The sequence below is a fragment of the Gallus gallus genome, chromosome 26 (assembly GCF_016699485.2).
Source record: "Gallus gallus isolate bGalGal1 chromosome 26, bGalGal1.mat.broiler.GRCg7b, whole genome shotgun sequence".
Taxonomy (NCBI): Eukaryota; Metazoa; Chordata; class Aves; order Galliformes; family Phasianidae; genus Gallus; species Gallus gallus.
In genome coordinates, this window is record NC_052557.1 from 4,399,390 (window position 1) to 4,417,214 (window position 17,825).

The 17,825-nt window shown below is 60.2% G+C and overlaps 1 protein-coding gene across 3 annotated transcripts; it reads right to left on the reverse strand.

Moving 5' to 3' along the window:
• Window positions 1-713: 713 nt before the first annotated feature.
• Window positions 714-15,957, reverse strand: PACSIN1 (protein kinase C and casein kinase substrate in neurons 1). 3 transcript variants are annotated; one of them, XM_418028.8, is made up of 11 exons: window positions 15,808-15,957; window positions 5,845-5,954; window positions 5,340-5,472; window positions 4,827-4,983; window positions 4,511-4,746; window positions 4,196-4,351; window positions 3,680-3,855; window positions 3,060-3,180; window positions 2,856-2,980; window positions 2,394-2,587; window positions 714-2,084 (listed from the first exon to the last, which is right to left on the reverse strand). In XM_418028.8, the coding sequence occupies exons 3-11, from the start codon at window positions 5,400-5,402 to the stop codon at window positions 1,975-1,977; spliced, it is 1,338 nt and encodes a 445-aa protein (XP_418028.4). In that variant the 5' UTR covers window positions 5,403-5,472; window positions 5,845-5,954; window positions 15,808-15,957; the 3' UTR covers window positions 714-1,974. The 3 variants fall into 3 exon arrangements, with proteins under 3 accessions (XP_418028.4, XP_015154477.2, XP_015154478.2); XM_015298991.4 differs by lacking the exon at window positions 5,845-5,954; XM_015298992.4 differs by lacking the exons at window positions 5,845-5,954; window positions 15,808-15,957 and adding an exon at window positions 11,030-11,131.
• Window positions 15,958-17,825: the final 1,868 nt, after the last annotated feature.

A 17,825-nucleotide genomic window follows, 5' to 3' on the forward strand; every position in this document is an offset into this window, starting at 1 on the left:
GGGCAGAAGGGAGCCCTGCATCCCTGTGAAAGAAAAAAACCAATTCATGCTCGTCCTTCTGCCTGCACCTCCATCGAGCTGCCCATGTCCTGCTGCTGCTCTCCATGGGCACAGGGCAGCACTGCGGGGTCAGCCCCAAACCCTGCTGCGTACATAAGGGAAAATCACTTTTCTGCCCCCTCTCCCCATCCCTCAACCCCACTGCTCACAGCTGCTGCTGTTTCCCAGGGCTGCGTGGGACAGGGTCTGGTGACCCGCATGTTGCACCTCTTGTGGGTTTGGGGTTTGCAGGAAGGCTCTGCATGTCATGCCAGCACCTCAAGGCTTTCCCACCTCCCACTTTCCCCAGTACGGCTCAGGATCCCATTGCCTTCACTGGGAATGCTCTCCACCTGCTTTATCTCACATCCCCCTGAGGGCTTTGCAAGGCTTTGCCCCACGGCTTGGCCCACCCCGCAGGGTGTGCTCCCCCCCCATAGCCCCCAGCACAGCCCACAGCTCCCTGTGCCATTTCCCAGCTGACCCCAAAGGCAGCGAGCCCCGGTCCTGCAGCACCCAGAGCCCCATCCTGAGGCTGCAGAGGGCACTGGGGGTGTGGGGGGTGTGTGGGTGTTTTGGCACTCACCCCACAGGGGGGTCCATAACCCCGAGGGCAGAGTCAGATCGGCGCACGCAAACCCAAACCGGACCCGGAGGACGCGCACAGAGGTCGGTTATTTTCGCTTGCTGCTTTAGTTGTTGTATCCACGGTCATTACAATCACAATATATATATATTATATATATACTTCTTAAATTACACGATCAATGTACAAAAAACCAGGGTGCATTGCTGAGACGGGCGGTCGGGGTTTTTTTTTTTGTCTGACTTTTTGTGTGGTTTTGTTTTTCCCATCGTGTGCTGGGCAGGAGGGCACAGTGCCCACACGCTGCCCTCGGAGGAGCGCTGCGTCCCTGGAGCCAAACAATTCGCAAAGCCAAAGGAGGGTGGGAGGGTGTGGGAAAGAAAGAAACGGTGGTGATGAGCTATAGGGGAGTGCATGGGGCAGCGAGGAGGGGTGGGGTGTGGGGGCTACGCAGGAGCACCCATGGGTGCTGGGGGCTGTGCTCTGTGCAGAGTGCAGCTGAAGGAATGGAGCGAGCGCGGTTGCGGTTCCCCTCCCCCTGTAGGACCTCAGGAAGGGGTCTGAAGGACCCATCCCAGCTGCACCCGGAGGGTCCCCACTCTCTCCCAGTTTGGCTGCGTGGGGCCGTGGTGGGGTCCTTGGCCAAGAAGCAACATTTCGGGATGTGCTTCACTCTCACAGAGTGCTGCTCCCTGCAGAGCACCCAGGGCACGGCTTTGGGCAGCGAGGAGGAGGAGGAAGATGGAGAGGTGCCACCACGCTCCGTGGTGGGGCTGCTTCTCTTCCCCCCCATGGGGACAGGTGGCTGTGGGGCAGGAGGGGACGTCTGCCCCCTTCCTTTTGGGATGGAGGTGGAATCGGAGCAGAGAACATGAAAACATAACAAAATTAAAGGTGCAAAACCCCATTGCCTCTCTTTTTCTTTTCGGAGAGGGGTGAATTAGGTTGGTCCCAGGAGATCAGCGCCGTGCGTTTCGGAACAGTTCCAGCCAATCGGAAGGCGGCTCATGAGTTCAGTATCTTTAAAAACCAACCAAGGAGGGGCTCTCGCTGGTTGGGCTTTAAGATCTTGAGGTATCGGCTTTGCGCTGGGAAAGATCAGCTAACGCGGAGCGGACGGCGTCGTCTTTCGCCTCACATCATCTTAGAAGAAGAAAAAAGCGACTATGCAAAATACTCTTCGGAGACAACTCTTAAAAAAATAAAAGCTCGGTCGGAAAATATGTCTGAATCTCTAAAGGGGGGAGGAGTGACGGAGCAGACGGAGCGACGGCGGTCGGCTGGTGGAGAATGGAGACAACGGAGGGCGGGTTGATCTGCGGACGGCGACGAGGAGCACAGCACAAGACTTAGATTGCCTCCACGTAGTTGGCGGGGTACAGCCCCAGCTGCCCGTTGTCCAAGCGCCCTTTGCACCATCCCTGCTCGTCTTCTTCACCCAGCTTGGTTAGCTCGTCCCCTGCAGGAGGAGGGAGGAAGGGAGAGCTGCGGTTGGAGCATCCTCTGGGCTGTGGGATTGGTGCTGAGTGAGGTTTACGGGGCAGGAATGCAAAGCGTGTCCCGCGATTCCTCCTGCGCCCCCTCCCTCCCATCCCACCCAGTGTTGTGCCTTCCCCTCTCAGTGCCATGGGCTGAAGGTTGGACTTGGTGACCTCGGAGGGCTCTTCCAACCTTCACGATTCTCTCTGCCAACGAGCTGGGATAACTCCGGCGCGATTTCATGGACTTTCCACCCAAAAGGGGAATCTCCCACGGGACAGCCCCTCACCTGCTTTGAAGCTGAGCTCGTCCTGCTCCTGCCCGTCGTAGTCGTACAGCGCCCGCACCCGCACGCCTTTCCCCGCCGAGTCCTCATCGAAGGGGTTGGTTCCACCATTGGCCTCGCTGGCGTTGAAGGAGTTGCTGCCCTCATCGTCGGACCACTCGGCGCTGTAGGTCTGCCCGCGGTCGTGGCTGCTGACACTGGGGTGGGAGGGAGAGGGGATTTGGGATGGGCAGGCACCCCAGTCCAGGGGGCTTCGCAAGCTGCAGCAAGCAGGACCCCAGCTAACAGCACAGCACATGGCAGGATGGAGCAGGACTGCCGCCAAGGGCATCTCATCCCCCCCAGGGTGACAGCAGGAGTGTTTGCACAGGCAAATCCCATGTGTTCCCCGGTGCAGTGGGCTGCACCTCCCCGATGGCACTCACCTCCCCGATGGCACTCACCTCCCCGATGGCACTCACTCACCTCCCACGCTCTCCTGCTGACGCCCCGCTCTCGCCCGTGCTGCTGGCGTTGGTCAGAGTCACCCCTTCACCCTTCTTCATCTTCTCCTTGCGCGTTATCGTGTGCGTCAGGTCCGGGTTCCACTCCTGGAGGCACAGAGCATTCGGCTCTCAGCACTCAGCCGTTGGGATGTGGGTCTCAATCCCGGGGGATGCTGAACCTCACCTCAAACTGGGGCCAGTTCATGGGCATGCCGGGGCCACTGGTGCTGCGGAACCACCGGAGATCCTCCTGAGCATCTGAGAGGCGGATGGTCTGCTCCAGCTCCCGGTAGACGTTGGCGTAGCTGTGGGGAGAGGTGAGGGCCGGGGTGCCATGGGGGTGGATCCACAGGGTGGGGGTGGGATGGTGGGATGGGGAGGTTCAGGTTGGGTGTTAGGAAAAATTTCTTCTCAGAAAGAGAGGCGATGCAGTGGCACAGCTGCCCTGGGAGTGATGGAGTCACCATCCCCGGAGGTGTTTAAAGCCATGGAGATGTGGCACTGAGGGACGTGGTTAGAGGGCATAATGAGGGTGGGTTGGGGTTGGACTTGGTGGTCTTAGTTGTCTTTTCCAGCCTGAGTGATTTCATGATTCTATTCTATGATGCCCAATTTGTGCCACCCCCACATCCCCCCCAGGAGGCACTGGGGAGCACTGCTCTGGTACCACTCAGTGACCATTGTGTCGATCAGAGAGCCCAATCCCTTGTGCTGCAGGGGATGGGAAGCACCTGGTCCCTTCAGGACTGCACAAAGAGATTTTGCATGGGTACTTTCTGCCCAGACAGCAGGGAGAGCACCTACCTGCTGCTCTCAGCCAGGTTCAGGTGCCTCTTGATATCCAGGAGCACCTCCTTGAGGAAGTTGAGCCTCTTCTCCTCAAACTGCTGGCACTGCTCAAAGACCTGCTCCATGCTCTCCATGTACTGCGGGGTGCACTTGTTCAGCTCATCCAGAACCTTCTCGTACTTCTCCTGAGTCTGCAGGGTACATCAGGTGCCTGGTTACACCTTGAGCCCCCCAGCCTCCCCACAGAGCCAGGCTGACCCACGGGTCTCCATGCTGGGGAGCCCTTCTTGAGCTAAGAGCTTCCATAGGGAAAAATGAGGATGCAGGACAGATCTTGCCCCAGGGGGAAGGTAAAATCTCTGCTCTGCTCACACTCACTACTGCCTGTAACCTTGTACAGACAATTAGAGGCAGGGAAATGGGAATAAATGGGGGTGGCAAAATGGTGGTGTCCATTTCCACTGCCCTGTGCTGCACGAGCCCACAGCAGGGGCAGCAGTGGAGCTGCACCACAGTGCTGACGGTTCGCACCTTTTGCACATCCTGCTTGCACTTTTCCACTTTGTCCTGGAGCTTCTTCTGCTGCTCGGGGGTGTTGGACTGGTCTGCCTTGCTGTTGGCCTCTCGGGTCATTGCCAGCTTCTCCTCCTTGCAGGCCAGGTGGTAGGCTTTCTTGACTGTCTCCAGCTATGGGGAGAAGAGAGGATGGATGTGGGCTTAACAAGGACACCATAGCACCAGGAACAGCTCTTGCCCTGCCCCTCTGCCTGCAGAAATGTGACATCCAGCTTGGACCTACAGCTGGGGTTGGGACAAGGCACGGCCATGCCGTGGTTCTCCTCTCACCTCCTTGAGTTTCTTGGCCCAGGGCTTCTGCGCTTTCCGGAAGCCATCCTCAGCCTCTTTGGCCTCCTTGAAGCCCCCCATGATCTGCTTGTGGTAGGCGTCCTTCTGCCAGTTCTTCACCTTCTCAAAGTCATCGTTCAGCAGGCTGTTCTTCACCTCCTGGTGCAGCTCGCTCACCTTGTCCGCCTCCGTCATGATGGCACCCCACGCCCTCTCCAGGCTGCCATACTGGGGGCCTGGGGGTGTAGGGGATGGGTGAGCACCCCATGCAGCTCAGACCCCCCCCCCCCCCCATGGCACCCAGGTGTCCTGATACCTTTCTCAATGAGCTGCCTCCACCTCTTGGACCAGTCAGTGAGCTGCTGGGCATAGGACTTCTCAATCTTGGCCCTCTCGTGCACACAGTTCATGAGGTCATTGCAGAGCCGGTGTCCATCGTCAATCCGCTTCACCGTGCGCTTGTAGTTCCCCACCTGGGTTGGTGACAGGGATGGGAACGGGAGCAGGGATGGGGATGGGGGACAGGGATGGAGATGGGGATGGAGGTGTGGATGGGGACAGGGATAGACGGGGACAGAGCCATGACCATGGATGCCATGGTGGGATGCACGGATGGAGCTTTTGCTCTGGGTCTTAAGGCCACCTCCTTTTGGCCCCCTCTGACTGTAAGTGCTGGCAGGACAGGACCTCCTGCAGCCCCACCAGGACCCCCCCCCAGCCACTGCAGCGGGGACCCCAGCGCTGGGCTGGCTTCAGGAGGCAAGGGCACAGTGTGGGGTGGTGACAGCAAACCAGGACACCGCGGGGACAGGGTTTGGCAAAGGCTCACCTCCCAGAAGCTGTCGGTCGTCTCCTCGGCGGCTGCTGCCGACTCGTCGTAGGAACCCGACATGGCTCCTGGCACGGCCTCGGCCGTCAGTGCGGGCGCTCGGGGGCTCTCGGGCAAGCAGCAGCCTCATGCACTGGGGAGAGCAGAGGGGTCAGGTTGGGCAGCAGGGACTCCATTCCCATCCCCGTCACCGTCAGAATCCCCATCCCCATCATCTCCATCCCCATCCCCTGTACTGCCGCAGGGTGAGCGTCCGGCTGCAGGGGATCGGGATGGGGACAGTGCCCCTTCTGTCTCCCTTCCTGTGTCCCCCATGAGCCCCCCCTAAGGTGCCATCCAAAATCCAGACTCGATGCGGGCATCCAAGCCCCGCTCGAGCCCCAGGGTTTCTTATGCAATGTCTGGTCAGGCAGAGCTGCCGCAGAGCCACCGAAACCCTAAAGCTGCTCTGCTGGGGTGGAGAAACGCGGGGAGCAATGCGGGGAGCAACACGGGGAGCCCTTACCCAGGGGGGGCCCTGGCCCAGCTGCTGCGCATCCTCAGGGGGCCGTGGAGTGGGGGGAGCGCAGCCCGGAGAAATTCTCGTCCTGATATTCCAGCCTAATCCGTCCTGATCTACAGAAAAACGGCATCCCCGGAGCATCACGTGGGGGCTGCTGCATGGCTTAACCCTTCACTGCTCCGCTCGGAGCTGCATGTGGGGCTGAGGTTGTGGGGATGGGGCCGGTGGATGGGCATCGCATGGGGGCGTGGGGATGGGGTTGGTGGATGGGCATTTCACGGGGTTGGAGAGGGGACCATGAACATCACGGCGACAGTGGGACACTGCTCCCCATGGGATGTGCTGGGCTTGCCCTGCATGGCATCTGCCACCAGCATGGGGACCACACAGCCACAAACCACACAGAAATGCTGGGGTGGGGGGGATACAGATGTGATCCCCACGCACCGTCACAACCAGGGAGGTTGGAGATGCAATGGGACACTCGGACACCTGGGTCACATTCCACACCAGGGAGAGGGCGATGGCATGGGGTGCACCGATGGGATGAGGGGTGTGGGGTTCTCTGTTGCTCCATCTGCGCACATAGGGCCCCACTGGGATGGGGCAGGGAGGAATGAGTGCTGAAACGGTTACTGGTGCGCCATGGCCGGGCTCGCTGTGCTGGAACTAACAGGGCCTCGCAGGGATTTAGTGATATAACCAAGAAACCCACCAATCCCTGCCCGCCCTCCCCAGCCAGTTAAAAATAAACGTGTGACTGTCCCTTGCTCCGCCGCAGAGACGCAGATGGATGGGGAGCGCGGCGGTGCGGAGCGCAGCCAGCACTGTCCCCGTGCAGCCCATGGCGTGCAGCACCCACCCACGTGCATGGGGCACCCGCAGCACGGCCCCCACTCCCCACACACCCACAGTGTGCCCCGGGCTGGTGGGATTTGTTTACACCTTGACTTTGGCTCTGAGTTTTGTCACGGATGCAGTGCAAAGGCATCCTCATGGGGACAGCCCAAGGCAGCGCTGGGGATCCTGGGGAGGGTCCCATGGGACCCACGGGCACCGAGCCCCCCAGGCCAGGGGGTGCTGCAAGGCTTTGCTGCAGCTCAGCGTTCAGTGCTGTTGTTTGGGTTTGAGCTGCAGCTTTGGGGGTTATTTTTGGCTCTGCATTGCTTTCCAGCAAACGCTGCTTCCTTGTTGCTGCTCTCCTGCCATGCACCCAGACACACAATCATGCGTGCAGGCAGACATGCATGCACATGTGCGTGTGCCCTCCGTGCAGCCAGAGCTGTGTTCGATGCCCAGCACTCAGAGCAGCAGCACTGCCCCCACCACCCCCTCCACCGCAGCCCATCGCTTTGCATTGAGGCGGCTGGCGGTGATGCCCGGCGGCTGAGCGCGGTGTGGGCGAGCTGCCAGCCCCAGCTGGGTGCTGTCACTCAGGAACCCTGAGCAGAGGGGCTCTGCTTCACTGCCCTGAACCACCCCAATGCCACCAGAGGGTTTTGCAAGCTGCAGCAGTGAAGTTTGTCTGAGCTCGTGCCCCTGCAGATGCTGGCGTGCCCTTGGGTTGCTCCTGCAGCCTCAGGTCCCCCTGCACCTCTCCATCCTCCCCAGCAGCCCGCTCAGTGCAGAGCTCATCTCTTGAGACACAGCTCCTGCTGCCGCAGCGGGTCTCTGTCCCTGTGCAGGTACCAGGGGCTGGGATGCGGGCGCTGACCCCATGGAGGCAGGAGGTGCTGCAATGCAGAGGGCTGGCACTGCTGATGCTGCGGGCACAGGAGCTGGGAATCCCCGCAGCTGCACCAGTGGGTGCCGCTTGAACCAGGCTGCACCCCCCATGCTGGGAGTGGGGATGGAGAGGGTGGCATCAGACAACCACATGCACCATTAGTGGGTTTGCTACAGCCACTGAGCAGAGCAGCAGATGGGAGTGCACTGCTTCGCCTTTGCTGCAGCATCACCTCTGAGCCTGCAGGCCATGGAGCAATGCCCCGAGTTATGCAGTAGGTTGGGGTGCGGTAGCAGCTGTCTGCACGTGTCCCCATCCTGCTGCTTGCACGTGGGGTCAGGAGGGGCTGCAAACCTTCCCAGTGTAGGTTTCCCTGCTGCAGAGAGCCCTTTGCCACAGCAGGACTGCAGCGGATGCACTGCAAGGAGGGGAGCAGACCGTGGATGGAACCCATGTCCCTGTCCCCATCCTTCCCCAAGGTTTGGGTTTGTGACAAACCAGAAGGAGACAGATCTGAGCCCTGCTGTGGGGCTGAGAGTGCTAACGGGGCTGATGCCATGCCAGGATTAGCCTTGACACCAAACCCCCCTGCAAAGCGTCCCGGCCCCAATGCAGCCCCAGCCCTGCAGTGCTGCCCGAGGACCTCATCTGCAGGAGCACGTGAGCAGCACAGGATGCAATCTGCTGCCTGCTGTTGTCTTGTAGCTCCTCGGTGGCTCCCAGCAGGGCCATCAGTACAGCAGAGAGCCCTGGCAATTCAAAATGAGCCAATTGTCTGAGCTGGTTTTATTGCAATTAAACACAGAGTCCTGGCTTGTCAAAAAACACCCTTCCAAGGAGCTGTAATGTGAAATAGGTGCTGCATTTTGTTTTCCTTCTGCAAGCACACGAGGCCGGGGGTGCATGTAGGGCTGTACTGGGAGGGATTCAGGCTGCATTGCAGCAGCCCCACTTTGGGTGCATGGCTGCAGGAAGCTGATTTCCTCGCCCCTATTGCTGCTAATTGCAGATGGTGGGTGCAGCACCGCTTGCCACAGTGCCACTGTGATGCAATGCCACATAAAATCCACTCCAGCTGAAGACGAATGGACCCAGAACAGCAGTGCCAAGAGCAGGATCCAACCTCATACACACCCATTGCACCAAGAAGCAGTATCCCAGCATGGGCATGAGCACCCTATGCTGCTCCTGCCACGGCAAAGCACGGTGGATGAGATATCCCAGCACGACAGCAGGTCCATGTGCAAAGCCTGCATGCTCTGCAAGATGCTTTACTGGAAGGGAAACGCTGCTGGCTGCCCTCCCCATGCCCCAGAACCAGAACTGGGGCTCTCTGCATGCTCATGGCACAGGGAATGAGTTGCAGTTTCCTCCCCCACAAAGGAGCAGTGATCCCCATGGGATAGAGGAGATGGGATGGGGGGAGTGGGAAGTGGTGAGGTGGGGGCTGCACTCTGGGGAGTGGTGACGGTGCGACAATGGTGACAGTGGCCTGGGGAGATGTGGGCACCCAGCTGGGTGCATGGGGTCTCCCCCCAGCCAGGGCAGCTCCATGCATCCCTATGGGGCTTGGAAAGTTCTGGGCAGTGGGTGCTGCTGGTTCCCACTGGCAGCTGGAGCTGAGCAGAGCCCCAGGCTCAGGGCTGGGCAGTATGGGGAGGCGTGAGCGATCCAGGGAAAGCCTGGCTGTGTGTCCACCCCACCAATTATCAAATCGAGCCAAAGCCTGAGGGGAGGCGAGCCTGGGTCTTCCCAAGCCACGGGCTCAGATTGGGAACGGCTCATTGCAGGGCTGTGTCCTGCTTCCTCAGCAAAACTGCTGTGGCTGGGATGGGAGCCCTGGGGCAAACAGCCCAACCCTGCCCAGGTGTGGGGCTCAGAGGGCCCTCATACACACTGTGCTTCTCTGTGGGGTTTCAGACATGGCAGCGCTGTGGGGCTGGCTTGGGGATAATGCACGCAGTGGCAGCACATCCTTGGGGCTATGCATGGGTGATGGTGGGAAACTTCTGAGAGCTGCTCTTCCACTGAGCCCTGTGCAGGATGTGCCCGTGGCAGTGCCTTGTCCCAGTCCAGGGGGAGCAAGGATAGGTGGGGGGGGGGGGGGGGGGGGGAGATCCAGTGAGCAGATCTGCAGCTTCCTCCAAACTGGAGCATTTGCAAAGGGTTGGTCCAGGAACGCTACAAGAGCCCCATGTCCCATATGTGGACAGCAGGGTGCCATCTGGCTGCGATGGGGCTGCGTGCTGCCAATGCTGCCACGTTGCAGTACCAGGGCAATGCTTTTTGCTCCAAGACCTGGCAGCAATCAGCTTCACATTTTGTGTGCTCTGCAGAAATATTCCTCCTCCTCTCCCCAGCGTTATCTCGCTCAGCATGCAGGACACCCATCAAAGTCTTCTAAGGGATTTTACAAGCCTTGCTCAGATTTCTGGAAGTATGCATGGCATTTGCAGATAACACAAGCGTTTCTCTCCAGGGGAGCTTGCAGCCAGAACAGGTACAGCGGATGTGCCAGGAATGTGGATAGACACCAGCAGGGTGCAGAGATCTGGAGCAGGATTGTCAGCCCCATAATGTGCTCAGGCCTGGGGAAGGGAAACTGCTCTGAGCCTCAGCTGCTGGGGTTCCAACTTGCCTTGCAGCTCTGCAGCTCTTCTCAGTCTGCCTTCTTAGCTCGCTGCTGTAAACAAGGATGCTCTGACTCTTGAGTAGGGATTTTTGCAGTCCCAGGAGTGGGGTTTAAACAGAAATCCAAATATGTGTTTTGCAATTAAGCCGAGAAGTGCTGGAGGATGTGGGGGTGCTGACACCTTGCTTCCATGTGAGGGAGGGGGGGGAGGCAGAGCACTGCATGCTTGGGGGGGGTCCTATCCCCTGCCACTCGGTGACCCCAGGGCTGGCAGTGGTGGGAGGGGAACGGGGCTGCCATGGGGCTGCCATGGGGCTGCCAGGTGCCTGGGGTTTGGCTGTCAGTGTTGGGGGAAGAGACCTGGGGTGGGGGTGGGGGGCTCAGTGAGGGGGTAGGAAACAGGGAGAAGCTGGGGGGAAGGCAACAAAAGGAGGGGTTCAGCAACAGGGCGAGGTGCTCATCTGGGCAAGGAGACAGTGATGGTGGGGACAACACAAGTCCTCTCCCCTCCAGACCATTGGAGCAACCAGGGAAACTGAGGCACACCCCTGGTAGCGCAGCAGGGTCACAGCCCCAGCACCCTCATGGGCACACAGGGGGACTGAAGGTCACGTGTGCATCCCCCCAGCCCACAGACAGGATCGGGTACACCATACCCTGCCCTGGGGGTGAACATAAACCGGTTCCTCACAACACCCCCCTGCACCCCCCCACGCACACAAGGCACCCCAAGCATCCCACAGCCCCATCCCCGGTGGGGGGGGGACCTGGCTTTCCCCTGTCCCTCCCCAGGTTCCCTGCAGGAAAGCACCGCAGGGGCTGCCGCTTACCTGGGCCGGGCTGTGGGGGCCGCAGGGGGGCTCGGGGGGGGCTCGATGGGACGGGCGCGCTGCGTTGCGCTGCGCTCAGCACCAGCCGGGCAGCAGCACCGTGCACAGCCGCGGGAGCGCGCCCAGCCTGCAGCCTCCTGTCGTCAAGGCAACCGGGGATGGAGCCGATGCTTAAAAGGTTGCAAAAACCATCCAGGGAGGATGTGGACCCCCCCCCCCAGCCTCGACATGCACATGCCTTGGCATCAGGTTTCTTAGGTACGAGGAAAGGCAGGTGTTTGCTGTGCCTTGTGTGCACACCCGGGGCTATAGGGTGCTCAGCACCCACTTGTCACAGAACAGTGATGTGCTCCGGCACTGCTCCCGGGGCACAGCGGGTGCTGGGCTGTGGGAGGTGGCACACGGCAGCAAGGTGTGCATGGGTGTCCGGCCCCATTGATGCTGCAGGGCTCCAACGGGGCTTGGAATAGGCCCTTATCACCCTTCAGCTGTGCTGCAGCGTGGCTCTGGGGAAGCTGAGCAGGGCAGCCTTTTCTTTGGGATCCTTGGATCCTCGTGCATTAGGTGCAGGGCAGCAGGACAGGACAGAGCAGAGTTCTCTCTCCACTCCTCCCCCTTGCATGGTGGGGAGGGTTTCATGGCTGAGCTCTTGTAGAAACAAACACCCCAAAACACCTTCGGAGAGGCAGCTGGTGCCATCTCCCTGCCAAATGTGCCAGCTGGGAAGGAGCTGATGCAAGAGCTACGTAGAAGCATGGGATGGGGCTGGGGAAGGGGCAAAGCGGCTGCACCCCATAAGCTGCTGCTCCAAGGCCATGGAACCAGGCAGTGCCCACCTGCTGCCTCCTCCCAAACCCCAGGGCTTGTGCCTGGGCACTTATCCCAGGGTGCCACATCCATGAGCCCTACGGGGAGCAGCAGCCTGCAGCCGGGGTACCGACGGGCTCCCCCACTCTCCACTGCCTGCATTTTCCCCCAGCTTGGGGTGATGTCAGGGAAATTCAAAGCTGGCAGGAGACGAGCGGCTCGGGCTGAGTAACCGAAGCCGCCCACAGGAGCTGCAGTAATGAGGCTGTCTGGTTGTCGGGCTGCAGCTGCCTGGATCGGGTTGCCCGCAGAATGCAACCCGCTCCCATGAGGCTCAGCACGGCTCAGCTTTCCCCTAATGAGCCTTCCATTCCTTAATGAAGCTCGGTGGGGCTCTGTGTGCCATCTGAGCATGTCTTCCCACCTCTTAGCAGGCCAGGAGGGCCCTGAAATAGTTCAGGCCCGGCTGCCCTGGCAGCAGGGGAGAAGGCAGTGCAAGACCCAGGTGAAATAATGCTGCCCCAACACAGAGCAGGGGTGGGCTCGGGCTCCTGCAGCATCGCGTGGGCTTTGCTCTTTGCCATTTCAGGGTGCTGAGCTGCTGGGTGCTGTAGGTTAAACACACAGCAGTGCTCCGACACCTGCTTTTGGGCAACACTGTCATCTCTGTGTGCAATGAGCTGGCAGTTCTCAGCACAGGTTCTAAGCCAGGACCGTCTCAGCTGCCCTCAGCCCCAGCAGCATGTGGGCACAGGGGAGCTCTTGGCATTACACGCTGCAGGGTGACCAATGCTCCCAGGAGGTGATGGGGAGCACCTCAGTGATGGGGGATTCCATTGCCCAGCCCACTGTCACCTGTGATACATGGAGCCCTGCCTCCACGGAGCAGAGCCCCGGCAGTGAGTGCCAGCTGGCTCCTGTAGCAAAAACACAGCCATGACAAACCTTCCCTCGGCGTGCACCATCCCAGCGGTCACTATTTCCTGCAATAACTCATTTCCCCCTCAATAAAATGAGTTTCCCCGTGGGAAGCAGCAGCCAGTATTGGCAGGAAATTAGGCTTGATTTATATGGCTACTTGGCGCTCTGAAATTAAGATTCTTCGAGCACCACGGTGAACTGAGAAGCAAATCATCCCCGAATGCACTGCTGGTGGCTGCCAGCATCCTGCCACGCAGCCCAGGGCGAGTGGGGTCCCTCCGGATCAGTGATGCTCTGCAGCAAGTGCTGCATTTGAGGCTGGGCTGGGCAGAAATGCCATGTGCTGCCGGCACTGCCACCCTGCAGGACACGAGTGCTGATCTTTGCATGGCGATGGGGAGGGGATTTTGAGCATGGCATCCTCCCATCTGCCTTCCAGGCAAGGAAAGGATGATGCATCTCCCAAATTACCGCAGAACCCTCTGGGTACAGAGCTCTGTGCTGAGCTGGTTGGTGCTGGGAGCAGTGGGAGAGCCCCCAGCCCATCGGGTCCCTCTGCTCTGCTGTCCCCATCCCTTCCCTGCCCTCCTGTTTCTGCTTCCCACTGGGTGCATGGGGGAGGAGGGGCAGAAGCTGGGGCGGGTGCCCCTGTGCTCATGCCCTGCTTCAGCTACAGATGTGCTGCAGGTCCCAGGAACCCTCTCACTTGCTGGGAGAATGCAAACACAAGGCTATTTTGCATCTCTAATTAGCATCGGAGGATAATTGGCCCCTCTGCAGCAATTATGCAGAAAGCGAGTCATTGTGGAGGCCCCCCGACATGGGGCAGGTGCTGCCAGCAACCCAACTCCCACCACAACAATCCCCTTTTTGTCTGCCCATACTCAGCCCGAAGGCATCCTGTGAGCCCCTTCCGGGGCAGGGGCCAGGACATAAAGGCTCCATTTTTCCTGGGAAAATGCCTCTGCACAGAGTCTGCTGTGGGCAGCAGCCGGGAGGAGCATGTCCCTATAGCCCACAGCCATGGCAAGGTTGGGGTCGCTGCCTCCTTCCCCCTGTGCTGCCCTGCCCCATGGGGAAGTGCCTTCTCCAAGGCTCCTCTGCTAAAACACCGCAGGATCCTCTGTTTGCCTTCGTGGTGTTGCACAAACACTGCCCTGTTAGCTGCCCCACCGGGGACAAAGTCTGTCCATGGGGCAGAGCTGCACAGGAGGTTTCTACAGCCGTCCAGCCTGCCTTTCCTCAATCCCTTTAGTTAAATCCATCCCACACAGCCGGGCGGTGCCATGGGGCCGGTTGTATGGCACTGTGGGAAGAGGCAGCGATGGCCAAGAGGGGCAGGAGGGGATGGGGGCACCTCTGCAAGCACCTGGGGATGGGCTCAGTGCTGTCATCAGTGGCAGACGTGGCATTCAGCTGCTGATAAATTCCCCTTTGTGGTGTTAATCTCCTCCCCAGGCCTCTCCTCTCCCTTTTCCAGCTCTTGTCCCTGAGCTGAGGAGGCGTAGGGACACAGCACAGCCTCATCACCAGCGGTGCCACCAGCACCCTGCCTAACCAGCACTGCCCCTGCTGCATGGGGTTGTTCTCTGCCTCGTCAGCCCCCAGCTGAGCGCTGCCAACCAGCTGCAGGAGCCAGATCTTGGTGTAAGGTCACCGTGCCCCAGAGCTCGGACAACCCATAGCGGCTGTGCTGCAGGAACCGCCGTGTCCCAAATATGTGATGTGTGGCAATGCAGCACCCAGCGGGGCTGAGAACTGCAGGAGCAGCTCGGGGAGGCTGCAGGAGGAGTGCAGCTCTAATCCGTTTAGCAAAGCGCTTACTTGGCTGTTTGTGAGGAAGGAGCAAGAATGGCAGAGGGGAGATGTGTGCAGTGCAGCAGGATGAGAAGGACAAGGGCAGCAATCCTGGTCAGGGCACGGGGCCAGGAGATGTGTTTCTCCCCTGCAGTCGTTGCTGCATCCCTGGGTCTGCCCCACGAGGTTCGGCTTTCCCCCTCCTTGTCCTATAGGTGAACTATCCCCGTTCTTCTAAAGGAGCCAAAATGAGGGGACGAAATGGTGGCAAAGCCCCAAGATGCCACCGGCTGCTCCGTGCGTCCCTGCAGCCGCATCCCTCAGCCCCTCATACCCAGGGGTAGCTGTGGGCTGTGGGGGCTGAGCATTGCCCCCACTGCCCTCGGGAGCCCCTGGCTCATCCTAAGCCTCCTCGCACAGCTCCCTGCCGGCTGCTTGGTGCCATGGTGCTGGGTGAGGAGGGGGTGCGAGCAGAGCCTGCATTTCTTTGAACCCAGGGCTGAGGGCAGGATCCTGAATTTCTCACCAGGCAACTAAGAGGATGCCAAGCGCATAGCAAGGAGGCAGAGGGAAGACGAGCACAATTGTTCCGTTTGCTCAGCGCTGACAGCCCTGACAATTGCAGGCTGTTCAGGCTGGCTTTTTGGCTCCCAGCCCTCTTTTATCCATTGTGGGGAGCTGGAGGGACCCCGCTCCTGGCGCAGGATGGTCTGTGGGCTCTCCATGGAGCAGCACAACGGTCCAGCCCGCAGCTGCCAGAGCGAGCACGGACTTGGGGCGCTCCTGGGGCCAGCAGCCCCTCAGGACCCCCCAGCAGCCCCTCAGGAGCCCTCGGGTGCCAGCAGGGCTGTGCAGGCTGTTATTGAGCTGATGCAGCTTTTGCATAACACACAGAGCGGGGGCGAGCCACAGGATGCCACAGGACCTCTGTTGTCCCCCATGAGACCCTTACTGCTGTTTCCCACCTGACAGCAGCCCCCTGAGCCCAGGCACAAGACAGAAAGCCATCCTCAATCCTACGGAAGTTTGGAAGTGGCTTAAACCAGGCAGCGGTGAGGTGCTACGCCAAAATCTCACTTCCCAGGTCTGGGAGCATTGCAGGGCTGACACCATCAGGGTGCACAGGAACACGCCGAACCCAAGCATCCCATCCACTCACCGGGGCCGCCGCTGTCCCCATCACCCACCGCCCACCCATTGCCAACCTCCTGGAGCCGGAACACGCTGGGAGCTCCAGGGACGCGCGTCGGTACCTTGGGCGAATGGCTGCAGGGCCCATGGGAGGGCGCGGGGAGGCCGCTGGGGTGCGGAGGCTGGGCGGCAGTGGGGGTGGCCGGGGTGCTGGCAGGGAACCCAGAGGCTCCGTCTCGCTCGGGCTGGCTCTGCACATTGGGAGGAAGGTCACGGCAGATGGGGAGGAGGGGGTAAAGATCAGCACGGAGATTACAGAGGCATTTTTAGCCAGCCAATCGCCACCCCGGCTCGGCATAATGACTCCTTCGCAGCACAAGGTGAAAACGTTACCGAAGGAGCAGCAAAGAATAAGCTTGGGTGGCTGCGGGGGGGTCCTCAGCCTCCCCGCGCACTGTGCTGTGAGCTGCCACCTCTCCACGCTCTCTCCTCCCCCTTCGTCCTATGGCTCACAGCCCCCCTTCCCCTCTCCTTGTGCCTGCCCTGTGGTGTGGGCAGACCTGAGGTTGGGCTGGGAGCTGCCCCCCGGTTTGATCAAGAGATTCACCTAAGAGAGCCTGCACCCATCTCCCCTGGGGTGCTGAGACCTCCAAGCAGCCTTGAGTGCTGGATGCTGCATGGGGGAGCTCTATGGGACACAGCTCGTGTCCTGCCACCCTGCGCTGGTTCTGCCCTGAGCCACCACGTCCAGGACCAAGGAAGGACAGCAGGGAGGGTCGAGGCTGTGCTGAACCCACAGATGGTGGTCAGTGGGGTGGATGAGCTGTGGTGCACATGGAGCATCCCTCTGATGCTTGGCCAAGGCTCAGGCAGCATTTCTTGGCACAGAAAGGCAGCACTCGTGGCACACAGCGGTGGGAGCAGAGCTATGTGTGCTGGTGCCCAAACTCCCAGCACAAGGTGCTGCTGGGGAGCTCGGTGTGCTGGAGGAGGGCTGCTGCTCTGTGAGTGTCCCCAGGGTGCCATGGGTGGCCCAGCTGTCCTCCATCCTGTCTCGATGCTTTGGGGCATTGAGGGGACGCCGGACGCCTTCAGAAACCCCAAGCCCTTTGCTCTGGAGGAAGCAGCACAGGTGGAACTCCCCATACCTGCACATCCGTTTTGCTCCCTGGGATCCCAGCCAGAGATTTACAGCCTGGCTCCAAAGGGCAGCACCGGCTGACCAGCTCCTCCTGCAGCAAGGGTTGGGCTGCCAGCAAGGTGGCAGCAGGGCTGCAATGTGAGCTCGTTGGGGGGATGCTGCACCACAGGGGTGTCTCTGGGTGTCCTGCTGTGGGCAGAGCAGGGCAGGAGAAGCCCTCCTGCAAACATCCCCTCCCCTCGTGTCCCCAGGGTATAGCTTTCTCCTCCCTGTAAATAAAGGCAAGCAAAAAAAGTCTGCTGCTCCCTGTTATGAGTCTGCTTGGAAGCACCTGGAGGGGCCGTGGGAGCCTCTCAGGATGAATGTTTTATCCGTGGTGATTGCTTCACACGTACCAAAAGGCAGCCATGCCCAAGCTCTGCTCAGGTCACTCTGCACTGCCTCAGCCCTGCAGGGTTCCTGGTCCCTCTGTGCCATCGGCCCCGAGTATGGCCTGAGCAGTGCTGGGCCATGTGCTAATCCATGGGGGATGATCCCGGTCATCAGCACTGCAAATCCCATTGCTCTGTGACACATGTGGGAGCTGCTGGGTGCTGGGGATGGAGTGTCCAGCTGAGCACTGGGGCTGCCCCAACGTGGCTCGAGGATGGCAGCTGCTGGGGAGCACCGGGGGCAGCCAGGCTGTGTGAGCACAAGTGGAGCTGCTCCATGGTACGGCCAGTGATGGAGGGAGGATGGCCATGGAGGCTGTTGCATGGCATCTAGCACCCTGCACAGCCTCAAGGCACGCTCCGTGTTTCCTTACTGTCTCTATTAATATTTAAAGGCGGGATTAAGTGAGAGGATGACACCACGAGGGATGCTGATGCTACAGCGGTGGTTCCCATCAGGCATCGCGACGGACACCTCTCTCGGTGACCGCACTGGGGGCCTTGCGCACCCCGCTGCAGGCAGCGCCGCGGACACCCTCAGCGCTTGGGGGCCTTCGGGAGGCCGGAA

Coding starts and splice junctions, on each gene's coding strand:
- PACSIN1 (XM_015298991.4), bottom strand. CDS start 5,402: ATGTCGGGTTCCTACGACGAGTCGGCAGCAGCCGCCGAGGAGACGACC. Junction 3,856..4,195: donor GCAAGCAGGATGTGCAAAAG/GTGCGAACCGTC, acceptor TGTACCCTGCAG/ACTCAGGAGAAGTACGAGAA. Junction 2,981..3,059: donor TGAACTGGCCCCAGTTTGAG/GTGAGGTTCAGC, acceptor CTGTGCCTCCAG/GAGTGGAACCCGGACCTGAC.